This window comes from Acipenser ruthenus, chromosome 10, assembly GCF_902713425.1.
Source record: "Acipenser ruthenus chromosome 10, fAciRut3.2 maternal haplotype, whole genome shotgun sequence".
Lineage (NCBI taxonomy): Eukaryota > Metazoa > Chordata > Actinopteri > Acipenseriformes > Acipenseridae > Acipenser > Acipenser ruthenus.
Window position 1 is genome coordinate 35,328,869 of NC_081198.1, and position 22,434 is coordinate 35,351,302.

A 22,434-nucleotide genomic window follows, 5' to 3' on the forward strand; every position below is an offset into this window, starting at 1 on the left:
ACTTTCATTAGATTTTTTCAGTGTACCGATGACAAATTTAGTGAAAGCCTACTTTGGAGATTTGCAATTTTGTTTTTCAACTTCAGAATTCAGCACTACATGGCAATGCCTGGAAGTTGGAATAATGGCAGGATGCACCATTTCTCCACTGGCTTTTACCATGGCAATAGAAGTAATTATTAAGGCATCAAAATGGGTAGTTGGAGGAGAGCGCTTGGCTTCTGGAATGCGACTACCACCAATTCGAGCTTACATGGATGACATGACAGCCATGACTACAACACTAATCGGTTATTGGGCAAATTAACCAATAACATCGAATGGGCATGAATGCAATTCAAGTCCACTAAATCAAGGAGCATTTCTATATAAAGGTAAAGTAGTAGATAAAAGGTTCTACGTTAATGGTGAGGCAATACCAACAGTGTCTGAGAAGCCAGTGAAAAGTCTTGGGAGATAGTACGACGGAGATCTAAAGGACACAGTTTGTGTGGGAGAAGTTACACAACAAGCAGTGGAAGGGTTGAAGAGCATCGACAGCAGCGCTTTACCAGGCAAACTAAAACTCTGGTGCTTTCAGTTTGGTCTACTGCCAAGGCTGCTGTGGCCACTGACTGTGTATGAGGTTTCTTTGACAACAGTTGAGAAGATGGAAGCTTTAATCAGTTCATATGTCAGGAAATGGTTGGGAGTTCCACGCTGCCTCAGCAGAGTAAACATGCAAGTGTGACATACGTTCTGATACACAAAACGATTAAATTGAGTTGTCCGTTTGACATTTCAGAGCTAACTGGCTCCCAGGAAGGCTATGGATTGAGCTGTCAGAGCTGCACTCCCAACCTGGCGATCTCAACACAGTGTCTGACCCTAACTGCTTCCATCCCAGTCCCGTCTCGTCTTCTCACAAGCACACCGCTGTGATATAGCCTCAGCTCAGGTCCTTTTAATAGCCCTTGGCTTCACGTGCTGCTCCAGATTAAGAATTCACGTTTCTAACCCATTGTTCAGTCCTCTGCGTCCTCCTCTGAACACAGTAACTAAAACACAGTAGCAATAGCAGTCATTTAAAAATGTGTCTTTTTCAGATAGATGTAGTTAAGTCTAATATTCGTGAAACTTTCCAATTCAGTTGTTTGTTTCATTAACGGACAATAATCTATTAATGCATACTAAAACATAATTTATACGGTACTTAGGGTTATATTTAATATGTAATAACTTAATAACTTGCAAAGGAATTAAAATGTTCAAGCTTCATTGTAGTTCATTCCATCACTGGCCAAATAGCTTAGTTGTGTTTCCTTTTTTTTCTTTGAATGTCGGCATAGCAGACCGTGTCACCCAGTAGATGAATCCAGTATTTACTGTCAGACACTTGATCACTGTGTGTTGCACTTAAAACGTACAACAGGACATGTAAAATTGCAGCCGATTCAAGTACTAAATGATGATAGATTGACAATGGCCATCATAATGCGATTTCTACTTATCCCTCTAATGGTGAAGGGGGCTGGCAACATTTGAAAATGGAAATGTAATCTACAAGTTTATTCCTTGATTGAAAACAAATACATGGCATTAAGGCTTTGCATCACTATGCAATGATAATAATAAAGAAGCATCAGCTCACCAGTCTGAGGGGCAGTTACAGTAATCCTCATTGTTTTATCTGAGAAATTTTCTGGAAGAAGACTGAATTATTACAGTGCTTACTGGGCAAAACTTAAGGTCCTTTCAGAACTACTCCTTTTGTAACAAATATGTTATGTATGTTTTTGTTTAATTGCACTTAACAGCATGCTCAAATGTAGCTTTTTTCAGAAGCTCATAGCTGAGGAACTGAAGGAGGTTAATATTATAGAAAATGTTCATGTGAGAGATTTCCAGTCGTCTCTGCTCTAATGTCTCGCACCTAGCGGCAAGGTGGAATGGAGGTGTAGAGGAGAATACAGACACAAACCAAACTGAAATGCTAAGAAGATACAGCATACTGCTGATTTTATGTTTCCAAACTACCTCTGATGTGTGGCACTTGCGTATCAGACTGAGGAGCGAAGTCATTAATTGTTGTCAGTGAAAGAGAAAAAAGCTACGATAAATAAAAGGTGAACAATTGTACTAAATTGTAAGTCATTAAATCTAAATAGAAAAAAAACAGCTCACTTTTGAAGTTGAAATGGTTTAGTCCATGTAAAATTGGTATAGGTACATACCCCTCCATTTTTCAGCTGAAATGGTTCAGTTCTTTGTTAATTCAAACTTGGTGACCAGAAAGAAGATAACACTATGCACACATAGTGTTGATAATTATTCAGAGTTTAAGAAAGAAAGCTGAAAGCTCACTTTTGTAATTTTAAAAATCAAAGTTTACGATCTTGATTTTTTATCTTGGTTTTTGAGAGATAATAACATATTTTATTTAAGCATAATCACATTCAGAATACAAGGCACCATTCTGCAAATTACAAGTTATTAGTTGCTGCCAATAGGTTTTAAAGCGAACATAACATAATTTCATTTAGAGGTTTTGCTAATAATTATAAATTATGGGAATTATTATTTGGCAAGATGGACAGCTTGTAAATGTTTCCTCTAGCTTGGCACCGAGTCACCGATTTCAGGTTATATCTACAGTACTTTTCTCCCAGTATAGCAGCAAAATGTGTGTTATTAGCAGCCCCTCTCTGCTCTGCATAACATATCAAACCTCTGTTTGAGCCAGACAGAATTTGAGCAGAAACAACAGCCTTTACTGCACAGTTATTGAGAGAGAGAGAGATGTCTACACAAGATATGCCTTCGAAAGGCAAGCCGGTGGCAAATAAAATGCCTGATCAGCTGAAATGTACATTTGAGGACAGTCGAAGCTCAACATGAAAGAAGCGTGGACTGTGATAAAGGGACCGCATTAGGGAGTACTCCATTAGTTTGTTTTCAACATTATTAAATGCAGCTGAACAACATTCAAAGTAATTTTGTGTTGAAACCATTCCAGAGAGTCCTTGGGGATTGAGCTTTTCTATTACAACAGGGATGTAATCCCTCAGAAGCACTGTGGGGAAGTTAGAACTGCTGTGCGGAAACTTGCTAAGGACCTCCTCAGACCTGGGGTCACTTGTAATTGGGTCATTTGTAATTTCTTGCAATTCTAATGTAATTGTAGTTAAACCTTGGCACACCTGCATACTTATAAATGCAGTTATACCTTATAATTGATCAATTACAGTTCAATTACGCATTTGTCATACTTATTTTTTCAGAATTTAATAATTTGATAAACGTGATCCACTGCATAGCAGGATAGCAATTACAATTCCAATTACACCAGCATTGTTAGCTTAACATTAGAAAATCAAATCTAATTGCATTTAACAAAGGAAGAACTATACCCTGATTAGAGACCAACGGTCCAAATTAACTACACTTGAATTTAAATATATGTGAACTGCTGATTTATGAGCTCTGTATAAGGGCACACCTTTCCAAACATAATCATTCTCAGTTGCATGTTGTGTTTTACACTGAGCAGTCATTATTCCCATATTTTCAGTCACTTTCAGTGACCATGTTAATATATAATTGTAAACATGTTAATATATTAATTTATAATTGTAATTACTGCAGCATAGGTGTAATTGAACACAATATCACTGTAATTGTAATTTCAGCAAACAATCCTGCTGTAGTAATTGTACAGTATAATCCAAAATAATTCATTCCACTGATAAAGAATGACAAACACATCAACATTGAATCTACTTTTGCTAAATGAGTATTTCCTGCAAAAAAATTATATTTTGATTCTGAAACTAATCCATTGCAAGACTTGTGTTTTATAATATAGAAATACTCTTTGGGGAGGGGGGGGGGGGGGGGTCAGCTTGGTCAATAAAAGCAACATTAGGTAAAGCAAAGGGGACTCAGTCCTGTAAAGTATGTAATTATAGTATTTCTTCACACTTAGTTTAAACATAATCCCCAAGCCCTGAAGAAGAAAAAAAGTCCTTCCCAAGGCCTGGGGACAGAGGCTTTAAGACCTTACTGAACAAATTAAAACTTCAAATTTCATTAAGTGTGTCCTCTGCAGGTTTACTTAATCAAGAGGTAGACGCTGAGAAATAAATCTTCCAGTTCATGATAAAAAAAATAAAATACACTTCAACAGGGAGAAGAGTCACACTGTGGGCAGCCAGAAACAACAGCAGAGATTTCATGTGGCGAGTCTGCAAGGTGTTAGTGTCCTAGAAAAAAGGCAGCACTTTTCTTTTAGACTTGGCATTTATACCCGCTACCATCTGTAATTATCTAAACATTTTTTTCCAGGATGCTGTTTATACTGTTATTACAGAATAGACATCAATACCATTTGCATATATACAATATCACAGTCATGTCAGGGACAGCCCACTTAGACAAAAGAGAGTGATGAAGATGGTAGGTCTCGTTTTTGGGGTTTTTTTTTTTAATCCGTATTTGTGCGTGACCGCTGTGAGATAAGATTACTTACACAAACATTATTTTTCGGAGCCTCACACAAACAAGTTTTTAATAGCAGACAAACAAGTCTGTTTTCCATGCAGTTGGCACATTAATCATCAAGTTACTCTAAAATGCCACTATTGCAGAATAAAATGCCACTATTCCCTTTTCCCATGCCAGCTTCAGAAATAAAACCACTTTCTGCATTAGGAACGGAGCACACGCTGAGCTGTGAACTGCCGAATCTCTTATTCTGTATAATTTATTTAACAGCACAGTGTTAGTGTGTGTGTGCGTGTGTGTGAGTGAGTGCCTGTATGCCTCACTTTTAAATAATTCATGATAAAATGAAATTCATTTACATAAATGCCAGCCATGTGGCCCAGAATCGCTGCAGCAAATGAGCTTAACCTTGAGAAACCCCCACCGCTTCACAATGTGCCAAGTGTCAGTTTTTGTCTTTTTAATTAGCTGCCTTATAAAAAATTTATCTGTTTCTGTGGAAGTAGTCTTTCATGAGATTCGTGATGTGCTTCCCTTGATACCTGGGAATAGTGTTAACAGAGCCTGAAGCACCCACTCCTCTGCTAGTGTAGGATTTTCAGAACAATTAAAGGGGAGACGTAACTTTGCGTCATCAGTGACCTCCAAAGCTGAAATGCATTTCCACTGGGGTAAGCCTCACTTCTAAGAATACTTTAATTGCTCAGCTCAAGTGAGAAACTAAGGTTTCCTGAACCCTCGTGCTGCAGTGAGGCCATGCTTCCGGTATCCCCACTCTCCACAGACCCCTCTGTGTTTGTTTTAGTCATGCAGTTGCTAGCGTTTTCCTGTCATTTGGACTGTTGCTGTGAAAGTATCGCCCTGTGTATTAGATTGACAGCCTGTGTAGCACAATACAGTTCCTGCAGATACTTCTGTTCAGTTGTTAGAAAATGTGTTAATGAGTGGATGGGAAATTGTGTTTTGTTTTCTTTTTTTTTTCCTTTTGAAATAGATCTTTTAAAGTTCAACAAGGAACTGTGAAACAACTTTTGTATTGATGGAGCTGAGGGAGGCTCTTGTGCTCTGCGTTTTGAGCAAGTAGTTTCAAATGTCATTTTAATTTCTCTTTGATCTTTTCCTTAGTATTTGATGGTGTTTCCCATCATTGTGAGGGTTATGGGTTTTGTTGCTCTCATATTGAGGCAATACTTTTTTTTTCTCTAAATCTGTCTTCTAGCTTGCCTGTAGAGTCCTAAGTTCTGGGTCGAACTGTCTTCCTCATTCCCTTCAAATCACGTGACATTGGAACCGGTCACTCTGTCAGCCCCATTCCAGCTCTAGCTTGATTAAGAGGGAAATCAGTATACCTCAATATTAGAGCAGCCCACAAAGACTGCAGTTGCCATATAATAATAGGGGGAAATATAAACAATTAATTAAACTGACATTTGAAGTTACTTACTCCTTGGGTTTACTGTGGTACGTCTGCATGGTTATTTACATTCTACACTACCTCTTCTTGCAGGCTGTTCCTGTTGGCAGGTGCCATCTTGTTTGGTCTCTTTGCTGAACTTTACAGCTATTCAAGTCGCCGCCATCTTTGTATCCCTCCCTGCTTGTTTTGTTTACAGTGATGTTCGCTCTACTATAATTGTCTGGACAGGGCACACATGATGTATGCTACCTGAAAGCTCCATTTATTGTGAATTCCATTATCACTGTTTTGCACTGCATGCAACACTGAAGAATAATCTGCATCAATATTGCGGTGTAGCCGTTCTATAGCTGTTTTTGTTTTTCATTTCTTCATGCACTGCACATTCGTTCAGGAAGGGCTTACAGATTGCATGACAATTGATTTCAGGTAGTGTTCCCAAGCCATTTAGAACTTGAGTTCTCTGCGTTTTCCGTAATCATTATCCCACTGTCGGGAAATACTAAAGCAGACGTCTCTCGTCCACTTTCAGGATTATGTTCAGATTGCCTATTTATAGTGCGCTAAATACAGCAGGCAGAGACTATTATTAAAGCTGCAGTACCTAACGATTATGTTCGCGCATACACTCAAATAAAAATCCTCTGTGTCTTTTTTTAATAGACTTTCATTGTTCAGACTTTATCAGATCCTGTTGACTGTCCAGCTACTTCTTGTTACGTTATTACTTCCTGTTCTGCAGGTCTGCCTCACTCCCATATACTATTATTAGGACTGTGAAAACATGTGTGTTGTATTTCAAATATATGCATATCTCTTAAAAACAATTTAAAACTAGATATCAAGGAAGAGCCAGAGGACCAGTGTTAATATTGTAAATGTAAATGTTTGCTATAACATTTGTGTCTTTCTGCACGTCCTCAAACTGCTCATTTGAGCCCCACAGTGACAGGAAAGATGTTTTTTGTTAGCAACAACCACTTTATAACATGGTTTGCACCTCCTTAAAAATAAATAAAAAAAACCATACCATGCAATGTGTTAACATTTCCAAAAGCATTCTCCATCCATCCATCCATAGTACTTTGTTGATTTTATCGGACACGTCGTTATGGATTTGGAAAGTGAGAAATAGAAGTGAGAACTTCAAAGAAGTTGCAGAAATTCCCACAAGATGCAGAACAAGGCTGGGGAGCAATGAAAAGCAGTGGTGTTTGATGGGTGTGTGTGTGTGTGTGTGTGTGTGCAGAGAAAAAGACAAGAAATAATCACACCCCAGAGCACTGCAGGCTGAGATTCTGTCAAACAGTGATTTCTGATGATTGGACATGAACAGCAGGCTCAAGGAATATCTGCTGAGCTGCATGTTTTGATGAGCAATTGATATGAAGGTTCTGTAAATTGGATAGCAGGGATATTTCATTATGCAAGTGGAAGCAGTGCAGTGTTTAACATATACTTCTATAATGTTGAGAATAGCAAAGTTGTGTTCACTGACGTATTCTTCTTGTTGATTCTCTTTGTTTCTGTTTCAGTCGTCACCTCCTGGTGACTTTTGAAAACTGAGACTAATCCCTTGTGGCCCCAATAGAGCTCTCAGAATGGTGCCTAAACTCTCATTACATCAGATACACCATTCACCGTATGATTTTACACATGATTCTGAGGGCTCTATTGAGGCCACAGTGAATGCTTTGGTTTCTATCTATGTACTGACATAAGCGCCGGGCTGTGAACAAAAACAAGCAGAAAAAAATGGGGGGAGGGGGATCCTTTTTTATGCACAGGCACAAACGCGAATATATTCACAATAATACTGCAGTTCTTTCATGCGCTTTGCAGCTTTTTGCTAAAACGTCTCGATTCATTTTGCCCCTGGTTAGCTTTGACACAGCCTTACGAATGTAAAAAGATGGATCCCTTCTGAAACTGAACCCCAGTCACAGGTAGAAGAGTCCTCAGCCAAATCTATAATCTCTTCAAACCTCACTCAACCACCCCACCCCTGCCTTGTCATGATTCAGTTGGCATTCCACAAAAAAAATCAGCGAGTAGGGAGTAGCAGGATTCGACATGGCGCCACTCCAGCCTGATTGCTTTTCTATCCTGACTGATAGCTGTGTGATTTGAGAGATATTGGATTGTCCAAGCTCCAGCGCTCCAGCTGCTATTCATTTGTGTGACCGACTGGAAAATTTCTTGTTAGCGGACTGCTGCGAGCTCGGCACAGCACAGGAACAGCAGGGTGATTGACTAATCAACACGCATGCGCGAACTAGATTGAGCATCTCCGGTGTTTTAAAGTAAGCATTAGTACAATTTAAAATCCTTTATTTGGATATCCCAATCGGGAGCTAAAGAAGTAGTGCTCTGCCTAGTGCATTCCAGAACCAAAGGAAACTAGAGTCTCTGCACGACAACCATGGATTAGTTTAAGATTTTCTGTACTGTACCTGAAATTGGCTGAGTGGTTTTACTACATTAGCTGAATGGAAGATATAATGTCTTACCAGATGATTCATTTTTAATTGCGGTGCCACTAGCCTTTCATAGAGGCTTTAAAATATATATATATATATATATATATATATATATATATATATATATATATATATATATATATATATATATATATAAAATAATAAATAACAAACAGCAACTGAGATAGAGATAACATATGGTTTGGGGCAATGTACTGTAGGCAGCATTCCATAATTGAGCAGTTATCATAGTTTTTGTTATATGGTACTTTTAAAAGCCACTAGGATCGAGGTGCCCTCATTTAAAATGAAATCCTAGGGTTTGGTTTATAACCCTTATATGTGTATTTCAGTGCTTGACTGCTGCATAACAGGAACTGCTGAAGTGGATGGTGGTGTTGGGCTGTCAGAATAACCACTTGTCATACCTGAGTGGTGCTGGGTGACACAGTTGCGTGTTTATTAAACAGTTTGTCTTGAATGATTTCACTTGGTTATTTAATTGCAGTTTTATTAAAAATGTTCACCCTACCATACTGTACACAATAAGGTTGTAATACTGGGCTTTGCTCTCATGGTTTATCATGCTACCAGAACCCCTCAATAGTGTTACTGCCTTATATTTACTGATTTGATGTTTTGTTACAATGCATGGCAACTGAAAAGAAAAGGGTATATTTTAGTAATTTATTTTTGAAAGCAGAACTCATGATTTCATACTACAGTTATGAGATCAAACAAGACTAACCTGGATTCTAAAACTTGGAGTGTAAAATTGTCAGGCAATTCATTGTAATAATAATAAAGGCTGTAGTATATTCCTGTTTAGCTGTGTAGAACAGGGGTGCCTGTGTGATAAACAAACCTTTTGAAATTTCTAAGAGGACTTGTCAGTTCCAGTACTGTTGTTCAAGTACCGTAAACTGATGGATTCACTTCTTTAACAAAGCTCCAACATACTGTACATGTGTAAAACAAAGAGAAAATATGGAATACAATTCTTTCATCATTTCCCTTTTAATAAGAAATAAAAAATTAAGGCTTTGAATTGATAACAAATTATTTCTTTGTGCGAAGCGCCTGATAGTGGAGGTAATCATCGCGCTGTGCAGTGAAGAGATGCCTTTGTGTGCCCAGTAGCAATTAGGATATAATTGGGAGAGTAGATTTTCCTTTGAAATTGCTTTTTATACATGGCCAAGACTACAGTAAGCACAAGCTGCATAATCAGATTGTATAGTACAGCTTGTCTTATTCCTTCTTGTCCATCCAGTGTGTTTAGAGCAATTACACATCATTCAGTAAACCATTTCACGTCATACAAATAATAATCTGCCAATTGTAACCCATGAAAGAGTACCTTCACATGTCATTCAAATGTAATTGTCTTTATTTTTTCACCATTTCCTTGTCTTTTTGTCACGTTTGCAATTATGTTGAGTGGTTCTGGGTTCTGTTGTTCCGTTTTCCTCTATCTGTCTGTGAAGTGCCTTGGAACGCACAGAGTTCCTCATTCCATTAAAATCATGTGACAAAATTAACTTAACTGGTCCTACTTATTCACTCTCTCTATATACTGTATGTATAGTAGGTTGGGTTAGCAGAGTTGAAAGGTCACATTATGGCATGGTTTAAATGAAGTCAAGCTCAAAACCAGTTCAAAGCTGGGTAAGACAGATGTAGAGAAAATATTATTATATCTCAGAACCGCAAACTGCTTTCAGTAATATTTGAAGTTACTTACTTTTAATAAATATGTATGGAGAATATGTGAACCACAGCTAGAACAGTGACTACATGGCTAAATCAGGGCTTCTCAAACCCGGTCCTGGGGACCCCCTGTGTGTGCTGGTTTTCATTCCAACTCGGCTCTCAATCACTAAACTATACCCTTAAATAAACTAATCAGTTGCAGAGTTCAAGTTACTTATAAAATTATAGTTAAAATTAAGCAAATTATCAGTTCAATTAAGTGTATAGTTAAGTAATAGCGAGCTCGGTTGGAATGAAAACCAGCAGACACAGGGGGTCCCCAGGGCGGAGTTTGAGAAGCCCTGCCCTAAATGAGCTATACGTGCTGTAATACCAGCAGAACACCTCAATGCCCTACATCTAAACTGTTTGCACTGTGATTGTTAGTTTAGCCCGCATTTGCGTAGGGATATTCATCAGTAATTCAGTGGTGTGGAGCCTTTGTACTGTTACTGTAAACTCAAGGGCTTCTGTTCTGTTTGCAGGATCCCGTCTATGGCAGAGGCAAGCTGTCTGAGATCCAGGGTCTAATCCTTGGGATGCTGGAGACCTTCAGTTATGAACAGGTAGTTTATCCATTATCCATACAGTTTTATACAGTTACAGAGCTGAAACTTGGTGCCTATTGTGTTTGAAGTACATTTAGGTTAAACAATAGTTATATCATAAACTAAGGTAATATCAGGAAAATTCAAAATTGAGTTATTAAGCTGACTTGTCCCTTTTATTAGTTGTGTGGCTCTTAAAAATCAAGGTGATTTTCTTAATCAATGTTCAGGATCTATTTTGTAAAATGAAGTAAAGGTGCTCTCTCAAGTATATTAAAATAGAAATATATTTAAAAAGTGTAGCTTCTGGTATTTTATTTGTTAAGATTATAGCTAATTGTTGAGATTATAGATGATTTACCCCCCACTAGTACTTTTGTATCTTCTTCTTATTTATTCTTTCTTCCTTTTTTTATATATTTTTTTTACATGATAAACTAATTTTGACTTTTAAACACTGTGGGCAGGATTTTCAAAAAATAGTGTTATTGTATCAAACTCGTGGTATAGTAACGAGGGCTTTAGTAGCAAGTAATTTTCAAACTAAATCCGTTAATGTTTTGAAATTCGATGAGGTCGTTAATGAAAGCATTTCTCATTAAAAAGCTTAATTGTCGCAGGTCATTTTATATGCATACAAACGTGTGTACATTGTACATAAAGCGTGGGGGGAGTCTGACAACATTAAATACATTTATCCATGTTGATGATCTCAATCACATTCCTAGTGGATCTGTGTACCCTTGTATGCCTGTTCTTCGTTCTTGTGTGGATAAGACCCAGGTGTTTAAAGCCAAGGTTTCAGTTGTATAATTCAAATAAAATCTACAGTAGAGGTCAGCTGTCATATAACATACATATGCAGAATTCAAATGGGGTACAGTTGCATAGATTATTTCTTGGTAGTAACATTACACTTCATGCAAATAACGGTATATCATTTTAGCAATACAACAAACGTTCCATAAAGTTTCAAATGGTTAAAACAAGTGAATACATCTCCTTCATAACCACAAGTATAGAAAAGGATAAAATATTTTCATAACTACAAATATTGAATTATTTAGGTTGTCTGTAAGAAATGAACTCTGGTCCTGTACACCCACTCTCTCCGTGTATCGTCAGCCGCTGTCTGTTAAATTTCTGTTTCAAGGTGAGTTTTATATACTATTTTGTTATTTAAAACGCTCTTTTTCCAAGTGCAAATTAACTTCTGATAAATTGACAATTAACACGGATTTGCTTTTAAATTCTCACGCAAATAATAGAAATAGTCACAAGAAGCACTGCTCGTTAAGCTATTAACATAATTTCATAAATCAATATAATTTAGGAAATCACATTTGGATGATTATTTAATAATGAAATAAGCATAACTGCAGCTTGAAAATGTCAAAATGAATGCTACATTACGGATTTCTTGATTAACACTGGAGTTATAATTTACGACCTTTTGAAGATCCTGCCCTGTGTGTCAAGACACCTCAAAGCATGGTACATATTGAACACAAAACTACTTTTCTAGAAAAACTGGGCCCGAACAGTTGCAGAGGCTAAATAAAAATAAAAGCAAAAACTGTAACAATAAAAACCTTTAATAAAAGCCCCAAGTTACAATACACTGTAGCGAAATATTCAGCTTTACTGAGAGAATTTAATTTACCAGCAGTGCCAAATGGGTCTGCCAGACGTTTCTCATTATTCCTTTTTTATTATTATTTTTTATTATAATATATTATATTTTGCTCTTTGCTAAATTTCATCGGTATTTCTCAAATAATATAGTATTTACAGTTTCGCAATTCTAAGGTTTGAATGGACATTAGAGGCTATCAAAATCTCAGTTATAGGAAATAAATACTTGCCAATGGGTCATTTCACAGAATATTGCCACTAACTGTAAATATAGGTTTTACTTCACTAATTTGTTTAAATCTAAATAAAGGGCAATAACCCAAACTTTCCATTCCATTAGGTGATCCACTGATTTTAATAGTTATTGACATCACTAAAACCCCCCTATCTCTGATTTCTAAAGGAGACAGCCATCTATCCTACATTTTAAAATCTATTATTGAATTTGTGCCTCAGCCACTGCATTCTCAATCTGTTTCAAACTCAAATTAAATGCACTGACAGATACATCACAGGTTCTAAAAACGACGAGTAGAAAAGTAAAAAAAAAAAAAAAAGGATTATTGCTTCGAGTCATTAACGTTTGTGCTGGAAAGTAATTATAACTAACAAGACCGAAGTGATCTGATTTTCTGGGGACTCTAGACTGGGTTTCATTCAATCACTGCTGATCAGCCTCTTTCTATATTTTATTTCAAATTAGGTTTACAGAAAAGGGACGTTGAGCAGATAAACTACCACTGGTGACAGAGTTACCACAAAGCGCTGAACAATTTAAGAATAAGATATGTTTTGAACCTACTTTTAAAAATCGAAAAGCGAGTCAGCCAAGCGAATAGTCACAGGGAGCGAATTCCAGTCTAAGCGCATGATTAGAAAAAGTCTTCCACCCATAGAGACCAGGTGGAAAGAAGGAACAAAGAGTAGATCTGAGTTAGAGGATTGAAGAGAACAACCCGGAGTGGACGGCTTCACCAGCTCACACATGTAATCAGGGCCAAGCGCCCTACGTCAGAAGTAGGACTAAAATCAATGATCTACTTAACAGGCAGCTAATGTAAGGAAGCCAAGACAGGGCTAGTGTGCTTTCTTCATTTAGTTTGTGTTAGGAGGCATGCAGCAGAGTTTTGGAGAATCTGAAATCGTGAGATAAACCGAGAATTACAATAGTCAATCCTGGAAGAGACCAAATGCATGGCTCAGGATCTCTGCTTCCTTTTGAGATGGCATGGGCCGAATTCTCGAAATATTCCTCAGCTAAAAATAGTATGCTTTTGTAATCGCACAATTTTGAGAGTCAAAAGAGTGCTCCATATCAAAGATCACTCCAAGATTCCTCGCTGCAGATTTTAGTTCAGATTGATTGTCATGAAAGAAGAGGATCAGCATAACTTCAGTTTTGCTTGAATTTAGATGGAGAAGGTTGTTACTCATCCAGTACTTAATATCACTGAGACACAGGGAGAGAGCAGAAGAGGCGTGTTTGTCAGAAGGATTTAAAAGAGAAATAATTGTGAGTGTCATCCGCATAGAAATTTAACTATACACAGAGATAATAAGCAGGATGCTTTGCGAAAGACAGCAAACAATTGTTTTGAAAACAGACAGCTGCAGACTCTGACTGCTGCCAAATTATTATTTAAGTTGATGTGTTTATGTTTGCTGTTCTCTTCTCTGTGTAATTTTTTTGTTTTATTTGTTGCATTTAAGCGTTTAGTGTAGATACACTGTTAAAGGAGATCGTTTTTACATTTCTTTAAAAGCTGCTTTTACTCGCCCCACTAATTAGGAAGGTTACATTTTCCTCGGTTTCTTAGATTCAGGATAAAGTATGCCTGCTATCCTTTCTCCTGGAAGAAAGTCTGCAGCTGTAACACAGCAATTATAAAAGCTTCCCTCTGCTCTGTTACAGAGGATCTGGTTCCAATACAATATAGTGACTATAAGAGCCTCCCTCTGCTCTATGTTACAGAGAGACCGATTCCTGTACAATGTAGTGAGTATAAGAGCCTCCATCTGCTCTATGTTACAGAGAGACCGATTCCTGTACAATGTAGTGAGTATAAGAGCCTCCATCTGCTCTGTGTTACAGAGAGACCGATTCCTGCACAATGTAGTGAGTATAAGAGCCTCCCTCTGCTCTGTGTTACAGAGAGACCGATTCCTGTACAATGTAGTGAGTATAAGAGCCTCCATCTGCTCTGTGTTACAGAGAGACCGATTCCTGTACAATGTAGTGAGTATAAGAGCCTCCATCTGCTCTGTGTTACAGAGAGACCGATTCCTGTACAATGTAGTGAGTATAAGAGCCTCCATCTGCTCTGTGTTACAGAGAGACCGATTCCAGTACAATGTAGTGAGTATAAGAGCCTCCATCTGCTCTGTGTTACAGAGAGACCGATTCCTGTACAATGTAGTGAGTATAAGAGCCTCCATCTGCTCTGTGTTACAGAGAGACCGATTCCTGTACAATGTAGTGAGTATAAGAGCCTCCATCTGCTCTGTGTTACAGAGAGACCGATTCCTGTACAATGTAGTGAGTATAAGAGCCTCCATCTGCTCTGTGTTACAGAGAGACCGATTCCAGTACAATGTAGTGAGTATAAGAGCCTCCATCTGCTCTGTGTTACAGAGAGACCGATTCCTGTACAATGTAGTGAGTATAAGAGCCTCCCTCTGCTTTGGGTTAAACGAAGAAAGGTTTCTGTACAGTATAGTGAGTGTACTGCAGGTCAATTTCAAATACATTATTTATAAGAATTATTCCAGGAACTAACTGAAGAACTCTTGACTCTTCCCTGCTCCATATCGGCTTTGGTCCTGGACCTGTTTTGGAAATCTGCCTACATTTGCAAAAAAAGGCTGTGCTGTCAAAATACAAAGGCATTTTTATTTCGCATGCCTGGCTTTCACTTAATCCAGCTAAATGAAATGATGTGTTTGTGTTTTGACAAGGTTCTGTTTATTTAGATGAACTGCCTAAAGGTCACTGATAAAGGAGTCAATATTCACAAATTGCCGCCAAGTGATGGAAATGAGCCCTGAAAGGGGGAGATTTGTTTGTTTGGTCGATGTCATACAGTCAGCTGCTTTAGTGTCTCTGTAGGGCTGAACTGCACCACATTAAAAATGATCACTGCAGAGCAGCCAGCATTCAGCTTGTTAGGTACAGGAGGATCCACAGAGATAATGACCTGACTATATCTGCCAACATTTCACAGATAATGACTTTATATTAGGGTAATTTCTCCGGTTTACAGCTATTGTGGAATAATTTGATGATAAAGGTTTTTTTATTTCATTTTTAATATGTATATACTGTATGTGTATGTGTGGTTCTGGGTTCTCTTGAGCTTATCTAGAGTATCTTAGAGTACGTAGCGGAGTTCCGAAAAATATAGCGTTACACGTGGCCATGTGTTGCTGCAACTGTTAAAATAACGTACCAGTATTTTATTCATTTAATTGTTAACATCCTGATTTTTTTTTTAACACTTTTAACTTTAAAGTCTGTTTCAAACTCTTCTAAATGTCCGCTGTAGTACACTAATAGTGTTAGGATTATTCCCCACATTGTCAAACAGGTAGTACAGCAATAATGATCTATCATGTGGTATGGAAGAGAAAAGCCAGAGCACTTTATCGCTTCCTGCAGTGGTTTAGAGAACAGATCTCAAATCCCAGTTCACTAGAGCGGACATTTTTAAAAGAGCTTTGAAACAGACTTTAAAGTTAAGTGTAAAAAGTTAGGATGTTGACAATGAAAAGAAAAATGACAGGTATGTTATTTAAACAGTTGTAGGAACACGTGGGGGATGTAAACCGATTACAATCAGACTGTACGACTGATTCTTCATACTTGATTTTAAAGTCAAATGTTTCTGCTAATGCCTTCATCGGTGTTTTATGGTGTTTGCTGGGTTCTGTTGATTCCATTTTTAGTAATTATTATTTTTCTGTGAATCTGCTTTTACCTGAAGAGAACGGAATGTGGTACACCATCCATACAAAGTTGTGTGAAAATTGAAAATGATGAAACGCAAGCTGTGTGTCAATTCTTGTGTGTTTGTACGTGATCAGTACTGTGTTTGCCACTGGACAGAATTACTTTGGCAATGCCTGTACATCCCACTAATCGGACATCGTACACGTTGTTGTGGATACGTTAAGATAAGTCATGATACTTGCTTGGTGGATTGTGGGTTTGCCTTCTGTTACACTTAAGTGTCATTGGCTTGACAGGATGTATTCACTTTGCACACCCTCCACTGTTTTTAGTGTCAGAATTTATTTTTCAGCATCTACAAGGGTGGGGGGGTTAAGCACACAAGCTTAACCAGACTGCAGGAACCTGCTGTCCAATGTATGCAACAATATATGCCATATACAGTATTGATTTTAGCAAAGCTTTTCAGTTTGTATCTATCCTTTTACTAAAGAATGGAAATTCAATCCAGTATATTCAATGAAGAGCAATAGCTCCAAATTACATCACTAATCCTTATTATTATTATTATTATTATTATTATTATTATTATTATTATTATTATTATTATTATTATAGCATTTTATAATAGTATTTGTCACAATAACAGACATCCAAATACTGTATTGGACATGCAAAATGTCATTTGTGTATGAATAATAATTATATTATGTGTGTTGTATTGATTGTTGTTGATTAACTCTGCTAATTTGCTGTTCTTTGATTGATGAAAATGGAGAAAGCAAACAAGTCTGAATTGGGAATATTTAATAAGTCTCTTGCAATTATAATGAGTTAGAGATCTATACATTTAAAATGTGTCACTCTTTTAAGGCTGACATTTTAAATGTTTCGTTTTTAAAACATGGAATATGTTTTAGTGATTAAACAAAACTGTGTCATGTAATGAATTAGCATTTCAGCCTGTTGACTTGAACAGGGAGGGTGGAGACAAACTGCAAGAGGTATGTCAGTATTATTAACTCATCAGCCATTAGAAGGAGATCCATTTCAGTTACTTAAATGTGTCTTGTACATATTTATAACTTATAATAAAGATTCCTAGTTGGTAGGTGCAGCTCCAGGAGATGCTAGTGTGAGTATGGCATAATATCTAGTCCAGCAAGCCCAAGGACGAACGACCAAGACTGAATCAATCAGAGGCACATTTAAAACCATATTTGTTGGCCATTGAAAAAATGATCTACATAGAATACGTATTTTTAAAGGACTCATTAAATTGACATTACAGGACAGATACATTTTAAGAGAAGTAGTGCGTGTTGAAAATGTGCCCAAATTTGGTTTATTATAAACAAAATAATGCATTTTTGAAAACAGTCCTGTTTTAGTGATAAGCTCTGGTTTTCACCGCTTAGTTGCCAGCAGTGTGGCTTCTGTAGCTGTGATAATAGATAAGGTGCAGTAGATTGTGAGAAGCTACAATAGATAATGACTTTTCGCATTACCCCAGGATGGAATTAGTTTACTCCTGTAATCTTTCACTTTTGGTTTTTTTTGTTTGGTTTTATAGTACATTTATTTTTAACATTATATAATGGAGACCAACCGGTTTTGGCATTGAATGAATATTTGGGACGTGTGCAAAACAAAATGTAAATAAATGTTTGCGCAACTCTGTGAAAATATGCCTAGAGAAACTGCGTATCCACTTGAGATGAAACTTGGTATTTAATTTATTGAGAGCGTCGAAGCGTTGTGGATACTAGTTTATATAGGTAATGAAGCAAGTTTAAAAAAAAAAAAATCTCTCTTTTTTGGCATTATATGATAAGCTAAGTACACTGTTTGATGTTAGCAGACAATAATTCTTAACCCTTTTTGCATGCTGCTAGATGGTATTTTATTGAATATGCTTCCCTGGTAGGTACTGCAGAACCCTTACACAGATCGTTACTGATTTAACATAAAATGAAGCGTTCCAGTGATGTACAGAAAATAAAGGGCCAAAAATAAATCTAACAAAAATATGGTGCATATGTCCCTTTCTATTGGGATGTCAAAGCAGTGGATTCTGACTTGTTGTTTTGCTAAGGCCAGGCAGGCTGCAGTGATGGGTGCGATACAATACCTGTATATTCTAATGAAGTCCTTCCCTCGGTTTCCTTGCAGACTCTCCTGGAGACAACCACCAGCCTCCTGAACCACGACCTGCACTGGTCCCTGTCGCACCTGCGGGCCGCCGTGAGCAAGGGCCTCCACCCTCGCCTGGACCACTGCAGCATCTGCCTGCAGCACTACAGGAGGAAGCTGGAGGCAGATGACGAGATCATTATCTTCAGGTAGTCATTATCTGCTTCCAATACACTAGGTTCTAGCGTGTAGCCCCTACAACAGTAAAGGTCTCCACACATCAGAATTCTGAAAACACATAGGCAAATCACATTTCTTTAGAGAGCCCTTGATAAGACATCTTGTGAATGTATTGTCACTCCTAATACGGCAAGAGGTCTTGTAATACACACATTTTTTTATGTTCTAGGCTGTAACAGTGTGTCATCTACTAAAATAAGTTTTTAATAGCAAGCTGCCTTATAGTCCCAAATTGCACTACCTATAGTATATTATCACAGTTTTCCCAATTTTCTTCTGTTGTCCGTCGTTTTGATTCTTTGTTGGTGTTTTATGAATATGCATATTTCATGTGCTGCAGTGAGATCATGCACTGTGCTGCAAAGGTACCAGGATGCAGCAGTTTGTCTGTGGCATTGTATTTGAAATATTTCCTAAAAAAACAATTTACCAAAACCAAAATGTTCTCCACACAGTACAAGGGGGACCAGTAACAATGATCACAAAGCTAAGAGATTAAAAAAGAACATTGATTTTGGCTAGCTCTCATATAACAGTGAAAAATAAAACATTACTGTAAATTGAATTACAAAAGGGTAGAAGATTTCTACTCCTCAAAATGAAAATCTACTCTCAATTAAAGGTAGATGCCAGAGACGTTGACAGGTTTTATTATTGGTTCTTGATGGACAGCTTTTTGAAAACAACCACTCACTTATGAACTTATGAAACAAAAATAAATGATCTTGAAAGCCCCTGTGGTTGTGGTGGTGTTTGTTTGTTTCAGCTGTGGGCACCTGTATCACTGCCAGTGTCTGCAGAGTAAGGAGTGCGGAGTGCAGGGCGAAGGGCCGCCAGGCTGGAGCTGTTACAAGTGCACCTCCAGCAGCAAGGGAGGCTGGCCAGGGGAGAGGGCTGTGGCGGAGGTTCGACGGGGCAGGACCACCTCCCTGGCACAGGTCAGTCGCTGCCTTACTGTCCTCTATATTTGTCAAGGTGATTTGCTATTAGAGAGAACTAAGGATTTCCAGTTCCCGTTTCTACCCTCCGTTCGCTCCAGTACCGTTTTATCAAGTTTGTTTAACACTGTAGAACAGACAAGGAGTCAAATACAACCGGCAATGCTTCCTGGATAAGTGACTTAATCTCTCCTCTCATTGTGGGGGTGGGAATGCAAAGAGCCACGAGCTCTAGCTGAGAGTAAGAAGGGGTTGGGATAAAGGGAGGGTGTAAGAGATGGGAGTCGGGGTTAAGAGATGAACAAACCTGGTTCTCGCCTACCAAGGAGGCTCTCTCAATCATCTGTATTATGTTTTCTCTGGCAACAGGGATAGTGGAGCCATACTTTCATGTATGAGACGTGCTCCTCATACAGTTAACCCAGCTTCTAAAGACCATCCACGGGAACATCAAAGAGTGATTTTGATATCCAGGTGAATTTAACATAGGGAATATGAATATGGATGGCTTTATTAGAGTGGTAACGATAGGTCTTTTAATACAGATTATGCTGTATTTAATTTTTATACTGCTCGACCAAGTGATGAGCAATCTGAGTGAAACTGTGTGTTTACAACAAAACAGCCAGTTGTGAATGGAGCCATGAGTGCAGCTTCCTCTTGTAATGGGATTTTCCTAATGAGCGTTCTCACAAGTAAAAGTTCACAGCGAAAACATTGCAGGGGTCCATTCTACCTCAAGTGCCCCCCTCTTGTTGCTCTGTACAGGAGGGGCTGATTAATTGATGCTGGGGAAGCATATTGGTGTTGAGCTGTGCACCGAACCCCATTGGTACCTGTCATTAGCATTACAGCATACTCACAAATCCAAATTCCGTGCTGCACCAGAAGTGAAATACAGGGGGACACCAAAAGTGCAGTACATTTTGTTTATAAATTGCTTTGAAAGAAATGCTATTAGAAAAATCTAAAACACAATACCATAACATGTGCATATTTCATAGAGGAACATACGAGACCTACTGTACATAATGATATTAATTAATATCAACTAAGATGTACTGCAATTATTTGGTACCTAGTGTCAGATTTAAGTTCACTGAACACTAGGTCCATAATAGGACAGCTTTATTTAGATCCACTTCTCTTTACATCTTTAAAATGTAGGGTTGTCTACAGTCATACGTACTGTATACAGATGGATAGATATGGAAAGTGTTACATTTGTTTTTCAATATGAAGCACCACCTTTGAGAGATTATGCAATGTTCATTAATGTTGCATGATTAAACTACCCCATATCTGTCAGCTGTAACCTTTACTTGCTTGTCAGGTTAACAGTGGTGCATTACTGTCCTGACATTCAGGGATTAATTGACATTGTTACTTGTGACTAAGAGATCCTGTGCCCCTCGAGGGAGCCTACTGTTCAGGAAATGATGCAGTCACCTTGGTGGAACAAATCAACAGGGAAAGCTACTACCAAATAACATACTTCCATAGGAACTAGGCAACCAGAACAAAAGGCCAAGTGTTTGTGATGTGCATGGGTTTATTTATTCCCTATTCCCTTATTATTTGAACCCACTAACACATCCCATTCATTTTTATTTCTGCCATATTGATGAACTTTTGAGCTTTAGAGTTGGAGGTCGGCTCGTGTTGAATATTTTTTACATTATTTTATGTGCCTTTTACAAATCGGTGGGAAAAGTTTGGAAATGTTTTTGGCTGCCATGCTGCAGAAGCCTCTGGGTTATTTAAACACTGACTGCAAAATGTGATAGTGACCAAGCTGTTGACCCCTGACCTTGCCATATTGAGGTAATATATGAAATAAGTTTCTTGGTTAAAAAGACAGAAGACCAGAGTTATTTTCTTAATGTTTGGTACACTGATGCACTCTATGATTTTCTCAATTTAAGTTCTATTATGGGTGTTGTCCTGTAAAAATGAGCCGTTTCTCTGCCACATTCATTTAAACTTTTTGCCATTAAGTGCTACAGCCGGAACACTAATTTACTGTCTTCCCACAATGCACAGAGCTGTTTTTCTAGGATTCCTTCAATCAAGTTCTATAACCAGTGTTTACCAGTAAAAATGAACATTAAGTGATTGGTGCAAACCAGGAGGATTCCCGAGTACTGTAAATGACTATAAAAAAAAACAGCTGTGGCTTCTCTGAGTACAGGCTGATCAACAACCCCCCTTTATTATGTGTTTTATCATCTTCTTACCTTTATGATTGTGTTTTGAAGTTATGTCATTTTAGTCAGAAGCATGGCATTTACAGTATACTTCCATATCTATCTTATGATGTTAACGACAGGCTGGCAGTGAAGCCGTAAAAAAGGAACATTTGAGATAATTAGAATACAGCTGTCAGCAGTGTCTCTCAGGGACAAACCAACTGCAGTTATGTATGGAGAATGGAAAATGAAATATGTAGCGTCTGAAAGAGCTGACTGTTGATTAGAACATTTGTGTGGGCTGAAGACTAATTAGGGAATATGTTTAATTGCCGTGCACATGCTGTTTTTTCTTTTATCTCGAAAAAGGAAACTGAAAAAGGCGTAAACAAGAAATGAGTTGTAGTATTGGGAATAAATTATATTTACAGCGTGTAAAGCGTCTATTTTCAATAGTATAGACAGAGCTATGTTTGTTTTCTGCTGTTCACCGTTTTTGTTAGTAATGGTGGTATGTTAATTAGAAGATATTAGTATTCACATAGGCCCCTGTGCACACACTGCCTTCTGCCACTTGAAATTCCAGATGGATCTTTATGCCAATGTATAGTTATGGAAGACAATGTCATATCAGCTATGCATTTACTTTGCATTTGTATTAGTGAAATGAATAA

The 22,434-nt window shown here is 37.8% G+C and overlaps 1 protein-coding gene across 2 annotated transcripts in view; it reads left to right on the plus strand.

Annotated features, from left to right (window-relative positions):
- Positions 1-22,434, plus strand: part of vps8 (VPS8 subunit of CORVET complex) — a 132,993-nt gene that overhangs the window by 82,064 nt on the left and 28,495 nt on the right. For both annotated transcript variants that reach the window (XM_034016381.3, XM_059032092.1), the window contains exons 41-43: positions 10,617-10,697; positions 18,433-18,602; positions 19,400-19,571. In XM_034016381.3, coding sequence (XP_033872272.2) covers positions 10,617-10,697; positions 18,433-18,602; positions 19,400-19,571 — 423 coding nt within the window. The remainder of the gene's footprint in view (positions 1-10,616; positions 10,698-18,432; positions 18,603-19,399; positions 19,572-22,434) is intronic.